This window comes from Rhinatrema bivittatum, chromosome 6 (assembly GCF_901001135.1).
Source record: "Rhinatrema bivittatum chromosome 6, aRhiBiv1.1, whole genome shotgun sequence".
NCBI lineage: Eukaryota > Metazoa > Chordata > Amphibia > Gymnophiona > Rhinatrematidae > Rhinatrema > Rhinatrema bivittatum.
In genome coordinates, this window is record NC_042620.1 from 29981314 (window position 1) to 29999405 (window position 18092).

General features: G+C 41.8%; 1 protein-coding gene across 1 annotated transcript in view; it reads right to left on the reverse strand.

Annotated features, from left to right (window-relative positions):
- Positions 1–18092, reverse strand: part of LOC115093516 — a 173567-nt gene that overhangs the window by 21716 nt on the left and 133759 nt on the right. Inside the window, exon 2 of the mRNA XM_029605350.1 lies at positions 9119–10926. Within this exon, the coding sequence (XP_029461210.1) occupies positions 9119–10719 (1601 nt within the window). The 5' untranslated portion in view covers positions 10720–10926. The remainder of the gene's footprint in view (positions 1–9118; positions 10927–18092) is intronic.

Genomic DNA, 18092 nt, shown 5'->3' on the forward strand with positions numbered 1-18092 from the left:
ATGTTTCTGCTATTAGGAAGAAAAATGCAATCAACGAACACATTATGAAAATCCAGTTACTGTCAACCTCTTACTGCTACCAGTCAAAAAAATACACTACATGGAATAGTAATAAACTAAGTATGTCTTTCCCCTCCCCGTGCGCCATCTATGCTCTGAAAGAAAAGTCAGAGCGTGCCCCAGGAATTGCCTGGGAAAGGCAATTAACGGTTTCCTGATTTTTCACTTTCTGTGGCATTCCTAGTCTGCTCTTAAAGACAAATTTCCCAGGAATGACATGGGGGACGGTTCTAAATATAACGGCATATCCAAAAGGAGAATCCGAAGCGAGGTTACTCAAAACATGAACCTGCCTGGGTTTTGTCACTACTGCTTTCGGTTTCACGCGTCTTCTTGCTATTCATTCTTTTCTCTCCTCATGTCATTAATTTTAACACCCGTGGATGACTTTTTTTTCCCAAAGGATCTAACTGGCTAAATAAGAAGCTAGCTGGCTAGATGCATCAGGCTGAAAACTGTCCCAGGCAGAGCAGCTAATCACCACCATGCAGTTTCACTCGGCACATACAGTTGTGTGCAAAGGTTTAGACACCCCTGGTCGAATTGTATGTTTCAATGAGACACAACCTCTACATGGTACAAAGTTAAACATGGCTTCTTTCTACAATTTTTCATGCAAAACTACCAGCTGCTGATTTGTTTTTTGAACATTTATTTTATGAAATCATCCCAAACAAGTGTTCATACACAGCCAACATGAAAGAGTAACTAAAAAAGAAACAATGATGTTCAAAGATGAGTCAACATTTTTACATTTTAAAGATAATCCCCACTGTCAAAACACACACACACACACACACACACACACACAGAGTGATTTTAATCTGCCAGATGTGAATTTAGTATCCCTTCTGTGGAATCTACAAGAAGTAGAGAGATACTGGATGTCCTTCAAGGTGATCTGCTCAAACAGGTGGTAATGAAACCCACGAGGGAGGGTGTGATACTCGACCTAGTGCTCCCTAATGGGGATAATGTCCAGGTAGGTGCCCACCTGAACACCAGTGATCATCAGACGGTGTGGTCTGATATCACGAAGAGGACACAGAGAAGTCACATGAAGACCTGAATTTTGAATTTCACAAATATGGAATTTGTCAAAATGGGGATGTCCCTGAAAAAGAAGTGAAATACTGAGAGAAAATGGGTGAGATGAAACAACAGTGGGCCAAATTATAAGGAGCTTTTACAAAGGCAACAAATCTATATGTTAGGAAAGTAAAAAAAAGTAAGAGGAAAAAGAAGAGGGAGGCCTCTGGGCCGCGAGCAGTGGAAGCACTGGGTGGCCACCTAGAGTGCACTGGGTCTGGAGCTGGCAACTGCATAGCTTTTTCTCCTTCCCACCCCCTGCGGCCCGGAAGAGGAAGTGGTGGGTCCGTATGGATGGGAAGAAGGAAAGGTCATGCAGTTGCGGCCCAAAAAAGGAAGAAAAGCAATAGCGCTAGCCCCCCTTCCCACCACAGATGCAGGAAGTAGAGCTGCACCAGCCCCTGTGCCGCCTCAAAAAAAAAAGTAGAGTCCCCATCTGTTGTGGGGGCTGAAGGAGGAAGCTGCTGCTGTGCTTCTGATGGGGGGAGCGGGGTAGGAAGTGAGAGAGAGTGTGTGTTTGTGTCTATGTGTGTGTGAGTGCATGGTTGTGTGTGTGTATGGGAGTGAGAGTGCATGTTTGTGTGTGAGAGAGAGAAATGGTGGGAGCCTGTGTGCAGGGGTGTGTGTGCAAGAAAGAGAGCGAGGCTGTGTGAGGGAGGGGGGAATCAGAGATCACTGTGGAGGGGGGGGAGGAAGGGCGGAGAAGTGAGGGGAGAGGAGGGACAGAGAAGTGAATCTGGGCAGGGTGCCAAAGGAATTATCCACTTCGGGTGCCAAATATTTTGGGTAAGCCACTGGAGGGGTTGGCAGTAAAATGAAAGTGGACAAGACCCTGGGGCCAGATGCTGAGAGAGCTCAGAGATGGGCTGGCTTTTCCGCCGAAAGATCTGTGCAATAGATCCCTGGAAACGGGAGTGGTGCCACAAGATTGGAGAAGGGCAGTGATGGTCTCACTTCACAAGAATGGAAGCAGAGTGGAGGCTGCAAATTACAAGCCAGTTAGCCTCACCTTGGGAGTGGGAAAATTAATGGAGACTCTGCTGAAGGAAAGCATAGTGAACTATCTACAATCAGGTGGCTTGTTGGATCCAAGGTAGCATGGATTCACCAGAGGAAGGTCTCGTCTGACCAATCTTATTGATTTTTTCATTGGGTGACTAGAGAATTGGATCGAGGAAGAGTGCTCAATATGATTTACTTGGATTTCAGCAAAGCTTTTGATACGGTTGCATAGGAGGCTTGTGAATGAAAAGCTTGGGCATGAGCGCCAAGGTGGTGGCATGGATTACAAACTGGCTGACAGATAGGAGAAAGCGTGTAATGGTAAATGGAACCTACTCTGAAGAGAGAGCCGTGTTGAGTGGAGTGCGACAGGGATCGGTATTGGGACCATTCTGTTCAATATCTTTGTGAGTGACATTGCGGAAGGGATAGAAGGTAAAGTTTGTCTATTTGCAGATGATGCCAAGATCTACAACAGAGTGGACAGACTGGAATGAGTAGAGAGAATGAAAAGCGATTTAAGAAAGCTTGAATAATGGTCGAAGATTTAGCAGCTGGGATTCAATGCCAAGAAGTGCAGAGTGATACTTCTGGGGTGTGATAATCTGAAAGAGTAGTATATGATGGGGAGTGAAACATTGATGTGCAGGGACCAAGAGAGAGACCTTAGGGTAATAGTATCTGGCAATCTGAAGACAGCGAAGTAATGTGATAAAGAAATAGCTAAAGCCAGAAGAATGTTGGGCTGCATAGAGAGAAGAATAACCAGCAGGAAAAAGGAGGTGTTAATGCCCTTGTACAGGTCTTTGGGGAGGCTCACCTGAAGTACTGTGTTCAGTTCTGGAGAGAGACAGGATGGAGGCGATCCAGAGAAGGGCAATAACAATGGTGTGGGGTCTGTATTGGAAGACATATGAGGAGAGGCTGAAGGATCTAAATACATATACCCTGGAAGAAAGGAAATGCAGGGGAGATATGATACAGACCACCAGTCTCCGGAAACGTTTTAATGATGCACAAACGATTACCATCATGGTTAAAAGGTGAGGTGAAAGAGGATATTTTAGCCAATTAAACATCCTTCAAAAATTGGAAGAAGGATCCATTTGAAGAAAATAGGGTAAAACATAAGCATTGTCAAGGTAAGTGTAAAACATTGATAAGACAGGCAAAGAGAGAATTTGAAATGAAGTTGGCCATAGAGGCAAAAACTCATAATAAAATCTTTTTAAAATATATCCAAAGCAAGAAACCTGTGAGGGAGTCTGTTGGACCATTAGATGACAGAGGGGTTAAAGGGGCTCTTAGGGAAGATAAGGCTATTGCAGAAAGACTAAATGAATTCTTTGCCTCCGTGTTTACTAATAAGGATGTTGGGGAGATACCAGTTCCGGAGATGGTTTTCAGGGGTGAGCCTGACTTCAGTGCCGGGAAAAATAGTAGAAACTATTCTCAAGATCAAAATCGTAGAGCATATAGAAAGACATGATTTATTGGGACACAGTCAACATGGATTTACCCAAGGGAAGTCTTGCCTAACAAATCTGCTTCATTTTTTTGAAGGGGTTAATAAACAAGTGGATAAAGGTGAACTGGTAGATGTAGTGTATTTGGATTTTCAGAAGGCATTTGACAAAGTCCCTCATGAGAGGCTTCTACGAAAACTAAAAAGTCATGGGATAGGAGGCGATGTCCTTTCGTGGATTACAAACTGGTTAAAAGACAGGAAACAGAGAGTAGGATTAAATGGTCAATTTTCTCAGTGGAAAAGGGTAAACAGTGGAGTGCCTCAGGGATCTGTACTTGGACCGGTGCTTTTCAATATATATATCAATGATCTGGAAAGGAATACGACGAGTGACGTTATCAAATTTGCGGATGATACAAAATTATTCAGAGTAGTTAAATCACAAGCGGATTGTGATACATTACAGGAGGACCTTGCAAGACTGGAAGATTGGGCATCCAAATGGCAGATGAAATTTAATGTGGACAAGTGCAAGGTGTTGCACATAGGGAAAAATAACCCTTGCTGTAGTTACACGATGTTAGTTTCCTTATTAGGAGCTACCACCCAGGAAAAAGATCTAGGCATCATAGTGGATAATACATTGAAATCGTCGGCTCAGTTTGCTGCGGCAGTCAAAAAAGCAAACAGAATGTTAAGAATTATTAGGAAGGGAATGGTTAATAGAACGGAAAATGTCATAATGCCTCTATCGCTCCATGGTGAGACCGCACCTTGAATACTGTGTACAATTCTGGTCGCAGCATTTCAAAAAAGATATTGTTGCGATGGAGAAGGTACAGAGAAGGACAACCAAAATGATAAAGGGGATGGAACAGCTCCCCTATGAGGAAAGGCTGAAGAGGTTAGGGCTGTTCAGCTTGGAGAAGAGACGGCTGAGGGGGGATATGATAGAGGTCTTTAAGATCATGAGAGGTCTTGAACGAGTAGATGTGACTCGGTTATTTACACTTTCGAATAATAGAAGGACTAGGGGGCATTCCATGAAGTTAGCAAGTAACACATTTAAGACTAATCAGAGAAAATTCTTTTGCACTCATCGCACAATAAAGCTCTGGAATTTGTTGCCAGAGGATGTGGTTAGTGCAGTTAGTGTAGATGGGTTCCAAAAAGGTTTGGATAAGTTCTTGGAGGAGAAGTCCATTAACTGCTAATAATCAAGTTTACTTAGGGAATAGCCCCTGCTATTAATTGCATCAGTGGCATGGGATCTTCTTGGTGTTTGGGTACTTGCCAGGTTCTTGTGGCCTGGTTTTGGCCTCTGTTGGAAACAGGATGCTGGGCTTGATGGACCCTTGGTCTGACCCAGCATGGCAATTTCTTATGTTCTTAAACTTCAAACCTTTTCTGTCGGAAAGGAAATAATAGAAATGAAACTCCAGGGAGGATGACTCAGAACCAATGTCAGGAAATATTTCTTCATGGAGAAAGTGGTGGATGCTTGGAATGCTTTTCCGGAGGAAGTGGTGAAGAAGAAAAGAGTCAAAGAATTCAAAGGGGCATGGGATAAACACAGAGGATCCCTAAAGGCCAGAGGATGGAAATGAAAAAGAGGCATGGGGCTTACTACCCTCAATCAATAGCCTTGATGCTTTAGATGCAACTGCAACATTGCTCCCTGCTTTAGCAGCGGGGGATGAAAGGGGGAGGGAACTAGATACAGATAACCAACAAGGGTCCTGACGTTTATGGTCTGGGGTACTAACACACAGACATAAGGGAAAAAGAACAGGATGGGTTTTATGACCAAGTCCCAAAGCAAAGAACGTCAAGCAGCATTGTCTGAATTATTAAGATGACATAAGGGAATAAGCACAGGATGGCTTTTACGACCAAATCCTAAAGCAAAGAACGTCAAGCAGAATTGTCTGAATTATTAAGATGACATAAGGGAATAAGCACAGGATGGCTTTTATGACCAAGTCCTAAAGCAAAGAACGTCAAGCAGCATTGTCTGAATTATCAAGAAGGCTTCTCAACCAGTAATAATGTTGCTAGCAGTAATTTATGGGTTTGACAGTTGCTTGGTTTTGATTAATTATAAATATTACTATCCTTATCCTAAAGCTTGGGAGTAACTTCACAGAGTGGCAGTTACTACCCTTGAGAGAAACATGGGGGTATCCTGCATGGAGCGATAGATATTACCATAAGAAGCTTGCTGGGCAGATTGAATTGGCCATCTGGTCCTTTTCTGCTGTCATTACTATGAATGTTGTGTTTGTAACCTACTGAAGTTTCTCATTTCCTGCTACTTCATCAATTCCATTGAAGCATTCTGAAATGCTGCCTGCTCCATGTGCAGGTCCCCAGAGGCAGGCAGAGCTCCGGAGTCTCAATGCGTGGATGAGACAATGGTGCAGGGAAGAGGGATTCAGTTTTGTAAGGACCTGGGCAGCTTTTGGGGACTGGCGAGCCTTTTCTGAAAGGATGGGCTCCACTTTAATCAGGGTGGAACCAGGCTGCTGGTGCTAACCTTTAATAAGAAGATAGAGTAGCTTTAAAACTAGAACAAGGGGGAAAGCTGACAAGTCACTAAGCAGTGCATGGTTTGTAGGAAGGTATCTTCGAAGGAAACTAATGAAACAGGAGAGTCAGGGCACCCAACACTGAGGTTCCAATAAAAGCAAAAGTACCACCTGAGATAAAAGATTCCAAATTATCCCTGTCAATTGATAAGGTTATTAATACAAACAAAAGACATACTTTGAAATGTCTGTATACCAATGCCAGAAGTCTAAGAATCAAGTTGGGAGAGTTACAGAGTGTAAGCACTGAATAAAGAGGAAGATATAAATTGGCATCTCAGACACCTGGTGGTAGGAGGATAACCAATGGGATGTGCTATACCAGGGTACAAATGATATCGCAGTGATAGGGAGGATCAACTTAGTGGGGGTTGGCACTTTTATGTTCAGGATGGCGTAGAGGATAAACATCTTGCAGGAGACTAAATACATAGTAGAAACTTTATGGGTAGAACCCCCAAGTGTGTTGGGGAAGAGTATAACAGGTCAAAATAGCCAAAATGATCAGACAGACAATGAAATGCTAAGAGAAATTAAGGAAGATAACAAATTTGGCAGAATAGTAATTATGGGAGATTTCAATTACCCCAGTTCTGACTGGGTAATCAGGACATGTCACCCATGCGTGAGGACTGCCATATTGCTTGTCCTTGGAGAATATTCCAGAGCCCTGGGTTAACTGCATATCAGGGGGTGTATCCTGCCTTATTGACAGACAAGGGGGGGAGGGTTTCCTCCTCTTAGGGGTTCAGTTATGAGCAGAGGTGCCTAAAAACCCTGACTCTCTTGAGTTAGGGGCGGTTCCAGATAGTAAGGAGAGAGAGTGGGTTGGAGCTGTGATCCTCTCCCAGTATCTCAGAAGGGAGCAGCCAGAAGTGCAGGGATTTTCCCTTAAAAAAATCCCTAGAGACTTGAGAGCAGAGGAGGAGAAGTAAAGAGAGCAATACAGTGTGGGAGTGGAAAAAGTAAAAGATAAAAGCTGCTTTTAACTAAAGCAAGAACTCATCTGCACCAGGAAATCAACTGTGCCAGATGGAACTGATTTGGGGGCTCGGAGGATCCTGAGGCTGTAGCAGAGGGATTTCTCCTTGAGCTGAGCAGGACAATTTGTGAGAAACCATTTTGCTAATTAACCCCTAGATTCATCAAAATGCTATAATAATGTAGTAAAAGTTTTCATACCCCACGATACTTCTATTTCACAACTCAGAGAGAGAGACTTTTTATAAGACCTTCACAGTACTCAACTATTTATACTAATATAAGAGGGCCAACTAACAGCCAACTAACAGCACACAGCAGACCTTGGTGAAGATTTGACATCATTTAGAGTGAGGAACGTCTCACAAAGTTGAGATTTATACTATGTTCTCTCGCCCTAGCTTGATGGATTCTAGAGACTTTCCTCACTCCAAATGTTGTGAAATCTTCACCAAGGTTTACTGTGTTGCTCGTACGTCTCATTCTGCATGTAAAACTGGCTCCTAAACCCTAAACCATCACCATCACCTCACGCTATTAGCTGGCCCTCCTATAGAGACATAAATAGTTGAATACTGTGAAGGCCTCCCCAGAGGCGCTCTCTCTCTCTCTACCTACTCCACTCCTCTCCTCCCTCCCTCTCGCTCCACCCAAGCCCAGAAATGGCCGAAATGCAATTTGCAAATTTTATCACAAATTGCATTATGGCTGTTTTGGGCATATCGCACAGCTCAATGCCAAGAAAAAAGGTGTAGTTATTTCCGGTGTTAAAACTGTGTGATAGCATGCGTTATGCTCTTGCACGGTGTGATATTGGCCCTCATTTTAATGAATCCCGCCCAAACCCTTCCCCTTCTAAAAATTTGCATTCACGCCGTGCGGTAACACATTTATCGCATGCGTTATGGTGTTGACGCATGCATTAATGCCTTATCATGTGCATTACTGCCATGTCGCATTTTGATGCATGACCCTGTAAGGAAACTAAAGAGAGTATCAGACTAGCTTGGGCATGTGCAAAGACTAAGGAGAAGAGAAATCAAGAAACCAGACCTACTGTGCTGCTGTAAGAAGAGACTGATATCTAAGGAGAGGAGCGAGATTTCTGACACTATAAACCAGTCTGTCACTGTCATTATGGTGAACCCTGAAAGTTCTGCACTAAACTATCGGTTTTTTTGGAACACAGCTTGAGTCTGGAGAGTGGTTTATTTACACAGCAGGTTATCCTGCCCCCAGCTCATGGCCCCAGAGAAGTGAATCCCCACCTCGGGGACAGTAATTACAATGCTCCCCAAGACCAGGAAGGGGGGTTTCCATATGTATGTAATTAAGAAATCCTATCAGACTTTCAACAACTGACTTCAATCCCATGGGCACCTCTTATTGCCTAAAAACAGATCCTAACCTCCGATAAAATGAAACCAGATTAATTCTAAATTGTGTAGGTCTAGAGGTCCTTGTTAAGATACCTGTGATAATTGTTTAAGTCTTTTGTATCTTGCTTTGGGCATTCCTTTTTGGAGAAGCAGGTAACAAGCTGTATAAATAAAATAAAGTCTCTTGGTGGAAACTTTACAATTATTTAAACTTGACCAAGGTTAATTTGCATGTGAACCGGATTGTGGTTTGGTTGTGTGATCTACAACAACTGGAAGCAAGCATTAAACTGCAGGCATCTGACTGTATGCTACACCATGGTGACCTACAAATGCAACACGAATCACCATGTTTTACGTTAATACTGATGTCGCTACTTTAGGGGCTTAAAAACAGTAGCATTTAATTTTCACTTCTGATTGATGCTATCTAAAAAATATGTCCCCACAGCTCATCAAACTGTAAAGAATGCCAAGACAAGGAAAAAGTGAGAATACTGCATTGTACTGCACCGTGTCTCACTCTCGCAAGCCACTGAAATGTTTGTTACCTTTTCTTGATAAGATCTAGAGCAGAACCGATGAACTCATCTTTCATTTTCTGAAGCTTGGCTCCATAGCTGGACAGATCTGTTGCTTCTAAAAGCAGAGATGGGCAGCAGGAAGATGGGGAGTCAGATGCCAGGCAATGTTCTGCAACTGCATGGGTGCCTTTGCATCTCGCTGCACCCGCTCTCTGCAGCTCACACAGAGCGCCTTCCTCCTGCTCACCGTGAATCGCTACCGCCTGTAGAGGTGACCTTGGAGCAGGACCTGAACAAATGGGAGGGGAAGATTTATCCATAGGCGGAGTCTGGCAGCTGTTGTCCTTCAATACGTCATGGCTCACCATGAAGGTTGTTCTTTTGCAATGAACACTGTCACTGGAAGCCACCTTGGTGTTAAGATGGGAAGAGTCGGCCGAGTCCTTGGGTGTATAAATGACCTCAGTAGCATCCTTCGCTGTGAAACAGCCTTCATCACTATGGCTATACTTTGGAACTTCTTCTGCACGTGATATGCACGTATTCATACCGATGTCTGCTTCAAACTTCTGACTTATAGAGGACTCCGTATCCGGTTGTTGCATTTTCTCCTTATTGCTTACAGTGGAACTGTTTCTCATCCTCTTGAATTCCTCAAAAGTAGGTATGTACATTCTGCCTTTCCAGCACCTTCTCCTATCTGGTTCCACCTCAGGTGCTCCTTTCTGCTCCAGTTCCTTGATATACTCTGTGGTTTTTGATGCGACGATCAGTTTGCTTTCTTCTCCATGAAGAAGGCCCAAGTTAGGAGAGCTGTGTTGCCGCCTAAGCTGCAGACGTCTAAGAGCTTCCTGCTTGATGTCTCCTGAGTTAGTAAGTCTGTGTGAGAAGCCAGACCTCTCCCTCGTGAGTGGGGCGAGGCTCTGGCTGAGAGCAGCTTGCTGCACAAATACTGCACCGTAGTTCACAGCGCATCCATTTTTGTACCGCTGGCATGACCTGCTGTCCGTGAACTCCTTTGAAACGAGATCACTCACAGAAGCCTGAGGGCGCATAGGCTTACTGGGTTCTGCGACCTTAGCGCTGTGAATTCTCAGCTTTTCTTTAAGATCTCTTTTGGCATCTCCGTGTAGGGCCCTCTCATCCCCTGAAGGTAAGAGCCACTGAGGCACTCTGGCAAGGGGAGGTACTGGTAAGTCTCTTTGTACTGGAAATCTCTCAGGACATAAGGGGAAATGTCTGCAAGTCTCCACTAGGTTCTGTACCTGGGAGCTTTCTGAAAACCCTTCAGACAAATGGCAGGTGTTTTTACAGTGGAAAATGTACTTGCTATCCACACTTCCACAGTGAGTGTACAGCCTGGAATCAGTCATGGCCGCCCAGTGGAGATTCTCAAGACTCCGATACAGCCTGGTTTCTGCATTACTGACAGAGGTTGTCTTACCTATATAACATAACTCTAAAGGGTTAAAATCCCCAGTCACTATGTGAGGCTCTAGGCTCTTTAATGGATGCATGTTGTTAGCTGGAGAGTCCTTTAGGCCATGTTTTACATACAGTTGATTATTCTGGCAGCTTAAAATGACTCTGCAGTGTTCCTGTCTCTCATCAACACGGATGTAGGTCATAGCAGATGTACACTGGTTGTGTAGCGCCTGTGGTTTTAGGAGGGGACGAGGTTTCTGGCGAATCAATTCCGCAATGTCCAATGCTCATACCATGAAGAGAAGAACATCCCACTGGTGGGTTCTCACACGGCACCGCTTTTTACTCGCACACCTCTGAATTCACCAGCATTAACATCCATGAGCAGGGAACCGAAGACTTAGGGAAACCTGGAAATGCAAGGGGAAAATAGATTTAGTAGCATGTAAGTGCAGGAAAACATACACACGTAAATATCACGTACCTACGTCCAGCATTAAAACTACAGAGAGTCTGTGAAAAATCTTTGTTTATAACCATTTCTGGATTTATTATACTTGGTGCAGTTTATCTTTTATACCTATGTTTAGTATTTTTAACTATATGTTCAGCACAACATGGGCCTACTGCTAGTTGTTACTATAACCAAAGTTACCACTATTGCTACTACTATTACTACTGTTTCAGATGTGTTTCCATCTTTGTTCATTCAAGTTCCTTTCCCTCAACAACAAAGTCTCAGGCCTCTGCAGTCTGGTACTGACTTTTTCTGGATCGGATCAGAGGGATATGGCTGCTAGCTTACAAGTTGCAGCTGAAGAGCAAATTCACTTTTCTGATATAGTTTTGGGCCCAAGGCATTGCAGCATGCACTTTGACAGTCCAATTAGTATGAATTTTCCAGCACATTGCAGTGAACTTCCCTGTTTTTGAAGTATATTTTAGATAGGTTTAAACCTATGCAAAATCCCACTAGACAAAGGTACAAAACGAAAAGCTTCATACAGGGAAGCCCTTAAGGTTGGATTTGCGGATGCTTAGTTTGCATCCAGTGAGTGCTAGAGAAAAATCAGAGAGAAAACAGAAACATGCATACATTTCAACTTTTAATTGATGGGGAGAGACTTTAAAACGGAATCTCTCAGTACTAATAGAGGGCTCCCTCTGGAAACTAAACAGATACAATTGATTGTTTGTAGGTGTAAGTTTTCCTAGGCTTTAGTCAGAATCCATGCACCTAATGAAAGGCGTTCTAAGAGAAGATCGGCTGAATCCTCATAAGTTGAATTTCGATTGCCTAAAAGTATGTTTGCATTCACTTTAATTTAGTGTGTGTATTGTCCTGTTCATTTTATTCTTATGTTTAATGTTATCTTGTAATCCACATTGATCAATTTCACTGCAAATAGCAAAATAAAAATGTTTTAAATTTAAAATAAAGTCTGTGGGTACTTTCTGCTCCCAGACTTCGCAGCTGTTTTCCAAGGGGAAATGTTCCCTTTGAAAATTGAGTTTCAAAACATAGGCGCACAGGCCTACCCCTGCTATCTGTGCGGCACTTTTCTCAGGAAAACAGAAACGCCTACATTTGAAACTTCAAAAGCTCGCTCATAATTGCGAACTCCTCCTCAGCCCCACCCCCAGGAATTCCTCCTCTATCGGTGTTCATGCGTGTAGTGGTGCTAAGAGCGGCACTATACGCGCAGATAGGATAAACAGCTTTCAAAGGCACCATTTTTGCACAGATAGGGCTTTGAACATTGCCCTCCAAAAGGCGTGATTTATCAAAGATTTACTCATTGGCACAGAATGAGACAAACCCCCAAGGAATGGGATAAAGCAGGCACCACGAGGTCCATATTCAAAGCTATTTTGGCAGATAACGCACTAGTTATCTGTCTAAATGAGTATTTGGGCGCTTATCCGGCTACATTTTAACCAGATATCTTATAATCCAGTTACAATGTAGCCAGATAACTTAGGGGCATTCTGGGAAGGAGTTACATTAGCCGAATAAGTTAGCGGCTAATTCCTGTACTCAGGTCATGCCAAAATGCTGTCCTATGAGTTAGCCGGGTAACGTTATCTGACTAACTTTAAGATAGCCAGTTATATTCAATTGTGTAGCTGCACCACTGAAGACACCTCCAAAGTTAGCTGTATAAGTTTATCTGGCTAACTTTTGCTATCCGGACAGTGATTGAATATTTATACTCTCCATCAGGACAGGTAAAACCAAGCTCTTAGAAATAAGGTCTCTCAGATCCTCCAAGCTTCACTTACTATTTGCCTCTAAGTCATTAGAGGGTACATTTTCAATAGATTACCTAACCTCAAAAATATGTGTGCGTGCTTTTCAGCCCACATCAATCTAGCCACGTTTGAATCACATTGAATCTGAAAAATGGTTTGTTTTGTGGTTAAAAGTATGTGCATAATTTTAAATGGTGTTGAACAATGGCATTAAGTAAAGGCATTAGCAGCAAGCCTTCTATCTGCGAATTTAAAAATATTAAATGTGCACAGGTAGTTTCCGATAACGCCCCTGAAACGGGTCCCTTGCCCCACTCTCCCCAGAACGCCCATAATCTTCAAAAGTAAAAGTACACGGGTTGTGAAAACACACACACATATCTTTAACTGGTTAATTTTCTTAGCCTGATAGCCTTTGAATATGGACTTTATCTGCTTCAGTCGCTAGAAGTAGAAGAAGGAGTGCCATGCAGCGGAGGCAATTTGAGACTCCATGTTCAATTTGGTGTCAAAGCGGACACCAAAGTCTCCATAGCTCAGACTTTATTGACAGAAATGTACCATTCAACACCAGCTCTACCTCTTCACGGAGCTCAGGAGACATACCAACAGTCAATACCTCTGTTTTATTGGGGTTTAATTTAAGTTTATTAACAGTAACCTATTTCCAAATCCCTGTAAGACAGATGCTGGTCTTCTGAACAGCTGTTTCTGTTTCAGATCCCAGTGATATGAAGACCCAAATGTCATCAGCACAGACAAAGCATTGAAGCTCAAATTTTCTATGATGTCAATTAAACTATAAATATAGCGGAAATAGTGCCCGCGAAATACAAGGGGGCATGGTTAGGCTAATTTCCCTGCTCCTGCATCGGTAATTTCTGCAACACATGATACTTTTATCGTGCCCATGCCATTTTTCTCATCGCATGCTGATTAATCCACCACAGGCCCATTACTAATTGATAAGGTTTTTAATGCCAGGAGAGGGGGGAAGAGAGAGAGAGAGAGCTAGAGAGAGACCAACATGTAAGTTTACTATTTATACCACTGTCAGAGGAGCCACTTTTAACACGGGGTGAAGTTTGGGGTGGGCAGTTTTACACACACAGTCAGAGGTACGAACAGCAAAGTTGACATCACTGAAGATTTTCTGTCATTTGGAGCGATGAAAGGTAAAAGAGGAGTTGATTTGTACAATGCACTCTCTACCTACTTGATTTGTACAATGTACTCACTACCTAACTTGATTAATCAAGTTAGGTAGAGAGTACATTGTACAAATCAACTCCTCTTTTACCTTTCATCGTTCCAAATGACAGAAAATCTTCAGTGATGTCAATTTTGCTGTTTGTTCCTCTGACTGTGTTAAGGCCCTAATGCGAAATGATAAATGACCCTGTAAGACAGATGCTGAAAGGACTGACAAGAGGATTGAGCCTTGTGGTACACCGCAAAACAGTGGCTTAACAGCCCCACCATGACCTGCTTCATTCTTCTGGTTAGAAATGACTACAACTATTTTAAGATCATACCTTTGATACTAGTGTCCAAGATCTTACTTTTTAGGATGTCATGGTCAATGGTGTTGAAGGCGAGAGAGAGTAGAATTAGGATAGATTTTTCTCCACCAAATGCCATGAGAAAATAATCTAGTAGGGCCAGGAGAACTGCCACTGTATTATGGCCTTTTCTGAAACTTGACCAATAATATGTCTAGAATTTGCCCTTCCTCTAATAGAGTCTGAATTTCATGAAAAGCTGCCTTTTAAATAACTCTAGCCAGGAATGGAGTGTTTGATATAGGGCTAAAGTTATCTAAGACCATGAGGTCTTGTAAGGTTTCCTTCAGCAGTAGAAAAATAGTGGTCTTTTAGCAAGGTTGGCATTAACTCTCCGGTAGAGAGAGATTTATGAACTGAGCAATCCAGCTAGACAGAACCTGTCTGTGTGAGATAATCAGTTTTGCAGGGCAAGGGTCTTGTGAGCTAGAGGATGGGTTGAGATCAGAAAGGATCTTTATAATCTGGTTAATGCAGACTTCTTGAAAGTGAGTAAGAACTAATGGGTTCAGAGGTTGATTCATCAAGTGTATGACTTATCCAAGCCTATCTGAATTTTCAAGATTTTGTTGGCAAACTGAGGCAAAATTTTCACATTCATCAACTGAAAATAGTAGATGGTTGTGCTAAGCATCAGATTGTGAATTTTAATAGAAATTAATTTTATTGAAAATTGTAAAAGTCCACATAGAAGTGATATAAACCATCACATTCTCTCATACAATGGACATTTCTAGAAAACAGAGGAAAAATAAAGTATGAAAATAACGTCCCCCCCCTTAACTACCCTCATCCCCAACCAGACCTCTCCCTGCCCTCATGGGAAACAGCAAAGAAATGAGTGAGCCAATACCATCATAGATATTTCAACTATAACAAAGTCACAAAGCAATAATTCAAGTATTACACCTATAAAGCCTATTATAAAGAGAAGTCATTAAGGCAATTGAGAAATATAGGGCAGCCACATTTCCAAAAAGAACTTCTTTCTTCTGGGCTGTAAAGTTGTACAAGACATCGGTTCCATTATCAGCAAATGATGGATCTTATTCTTCCAAAAGGCGATGGTTGGAATATCTGGTTGTCTCCAAAAGTGGACAACAGCAGGACTTTTCTTATCCTTACTCTTTGTGGTGAAATACAAAAAGAGTCTGACCTGATATCATCAAACAAAGCATCAAAAGTCAACTCTTGTGACATAATTTGCCCCATATATGCATACACTTGTTTCCAGAAAACCTATATTTTTATGCATAGCCAAAAGGAGTGTCCCAAACCTCCTACACATATTGAACATATTATGCAAGTATCAGAAGTTGTCATATGTGGTAAAAATGCCTACTTTGTGAAATAAACACACAATTCAAAATTTAAACCGTGTATCTCTCATTTGTATATTATTAGAAAGTTTTGGTGTAGCAGCAAAACAGGACAGTAATACTTTCATAGGGAGTTCTATATGTAATTCATCTGTCCATTTGTTTCATAATGAAGTAAAATCCCAGGCAGTCTCTATGTGCAACAACAATCGATAAAGAGATGACAAAGTGTGCCTCCCAGGATCTTCCATATCGAACCCACCTTGTAATAATAGCTAACGATGCTTACATAGGCCTGGATTCACTAAAGAACGCACATAATGGCAAGACTGAAAATTTAAGAAGTGCTCTTTTTCAGTCATATTGAAAGACTCCTGTAGCTCCAGAAATTTAAGAATATTCCCACGATCATCTGTCAACTGACCCACAACCTTCAATCCCCGTGCCTTCCAAGTCATGACAGGTCCTTTATGCATGCCTGGCAAAAATTGCTCATTACCCAACCAAGGTAAAAAAGGGGAACTAGTATGCTTTAATTGTAATCTATCAAGGAGCCAGCACCATTTCTTTTGTAAAGGTTTAAGTGAACAATGATTTCTCAGAGTATTGGGTAATTGTCTATTAGTCATATGCAGTAGAAATTGCAGAGAAAGAGGAGTCACCAATTCAGCATCAAATGGCACCGCAATGTAATAAGAGGAGTCTTGAAGCCAATTTCCTACAAGCTGTAAATTCGCTGCCATGTTATATAATTTTAAATTGGGCACTCCTAAACCTTCTTTCCCTCATGGTACCATAAATTGCTTCAGTGATATGTGAGGCCACTTCCCTATCCACAAATAAATCCGCATAGTTTGTAAAAATATTGTTAACAAGCATCTATTCAAATATAGGGGAAGTAACCTGAGAACAAACAACCATTTGGGTAAAAGAACCATTTTACAAAGATAGACCCTTCCTAGAAGTGAGATATTTTAAGGTGTCCATGCTATCAAAGTGTTTTTAGTAATGTCTACCAAATGTTTTATATTTAATTCATAAAGAAAATGTAAATCATTAGGCAATAGAATTGCCAAATATTGTATCTTGGTGTCTGCCCATTTTAAGGGAAACTACCCTGACCACTTATGTGTAGACCAATCCCCAACTGACAAAACTTCGGATTTGTCAAGATTCAACTTAAATCCTACTAACTGGCCATAGTCATGAAATTCTATTGACAACTCCTCCAGCGATCCTTCTGGGTCCAAAACACGGAGGTGCAAATCATCTGCAAACGCAGTTTAAAGTGATTTGAATTTATTTGAAAACTTTTTGTCTGCAGATTACACACAATATTACACAGCAAAGAATTTAGGGACAAATAAAAAGCAAAGGAGAGAGAGGGCATCCCTGCCTAGTTCGTTCACATAAAATAAATTCAGGGGATAGCTCTCCATTGACCAAAATACTGGCCCATGGCTTTATAAATAATATATGTAAAAAAATCACAAAAAAGATCCCTCAAACCAGCGAGATTGCAATGATTCAAAAAAAAATGTTCAATCCACCCTATCAAATGCCTTTTCGGCATCAAAGCTAATGAAAAGGGACTGAAGATTCTCTCGCAAACATACTCCACAGTGGCCAATATTTTCTGCACATTCATAACAGGGAATCTTCCCTTCACAAAACCAACCTGCTCCGCCCCCACCAGGTCAACCAAAAAGGGTGGCAGTCTATCAGCCATCATTTTAGCAAGAAGTTTCGAATCATAATTCAGTAGTGAAACTGGCCTATAAGCTCTTAGAACTGTTTGGTCCTGACCTGGTCTGGGTAATATTACAATGGAAGCTTTGTTTGCCTTATACAGTGTTTCTTCGACCTGTAATAAAACTTCAAAAACTGATACTGGTGGGCCATTCACTTCATCTATAATCAATTTATAAAATTCACCTGGTAACCCATCAGGCCCTGGGGACTTAAAGGGCTTAGATGCTTTAATAGCCTCTCATATTTCCCTAGCATGTAATGGGAAATTTAAAATCTGCAGTTGGTCCAATGTCAGTTTAGGCAATGAAGATGAGTTTAAGTATTCTTGTATGCTCATTATATCTCCCTGTTCTGCTGTGTACAGATCCTTATTATATTAATAGAATATCTGCCCTATATCTTTAGTGAATTAACCAAAGTCCCATTCCACCTTCTCATGGTAATAATATATGTTCTACCTATCATGTGCTTGAGTAAATTCGCCATCATTCATCCGGGCTCATTCCCATAAAGAAAATAAACTTATGCTTATAATATAACGTACTCTTTTTTGTTCTTTGATGAACAAGAGTATTTAATTTGGCTGGTTTACTAAATATTGTGTCGTCATAAATGATGTGGGATTACTTTGAAATTTAGCTTTGTTCTAGTCTTAAAATCTCTCTAGCCATCACCCATTTTCTATGTGCC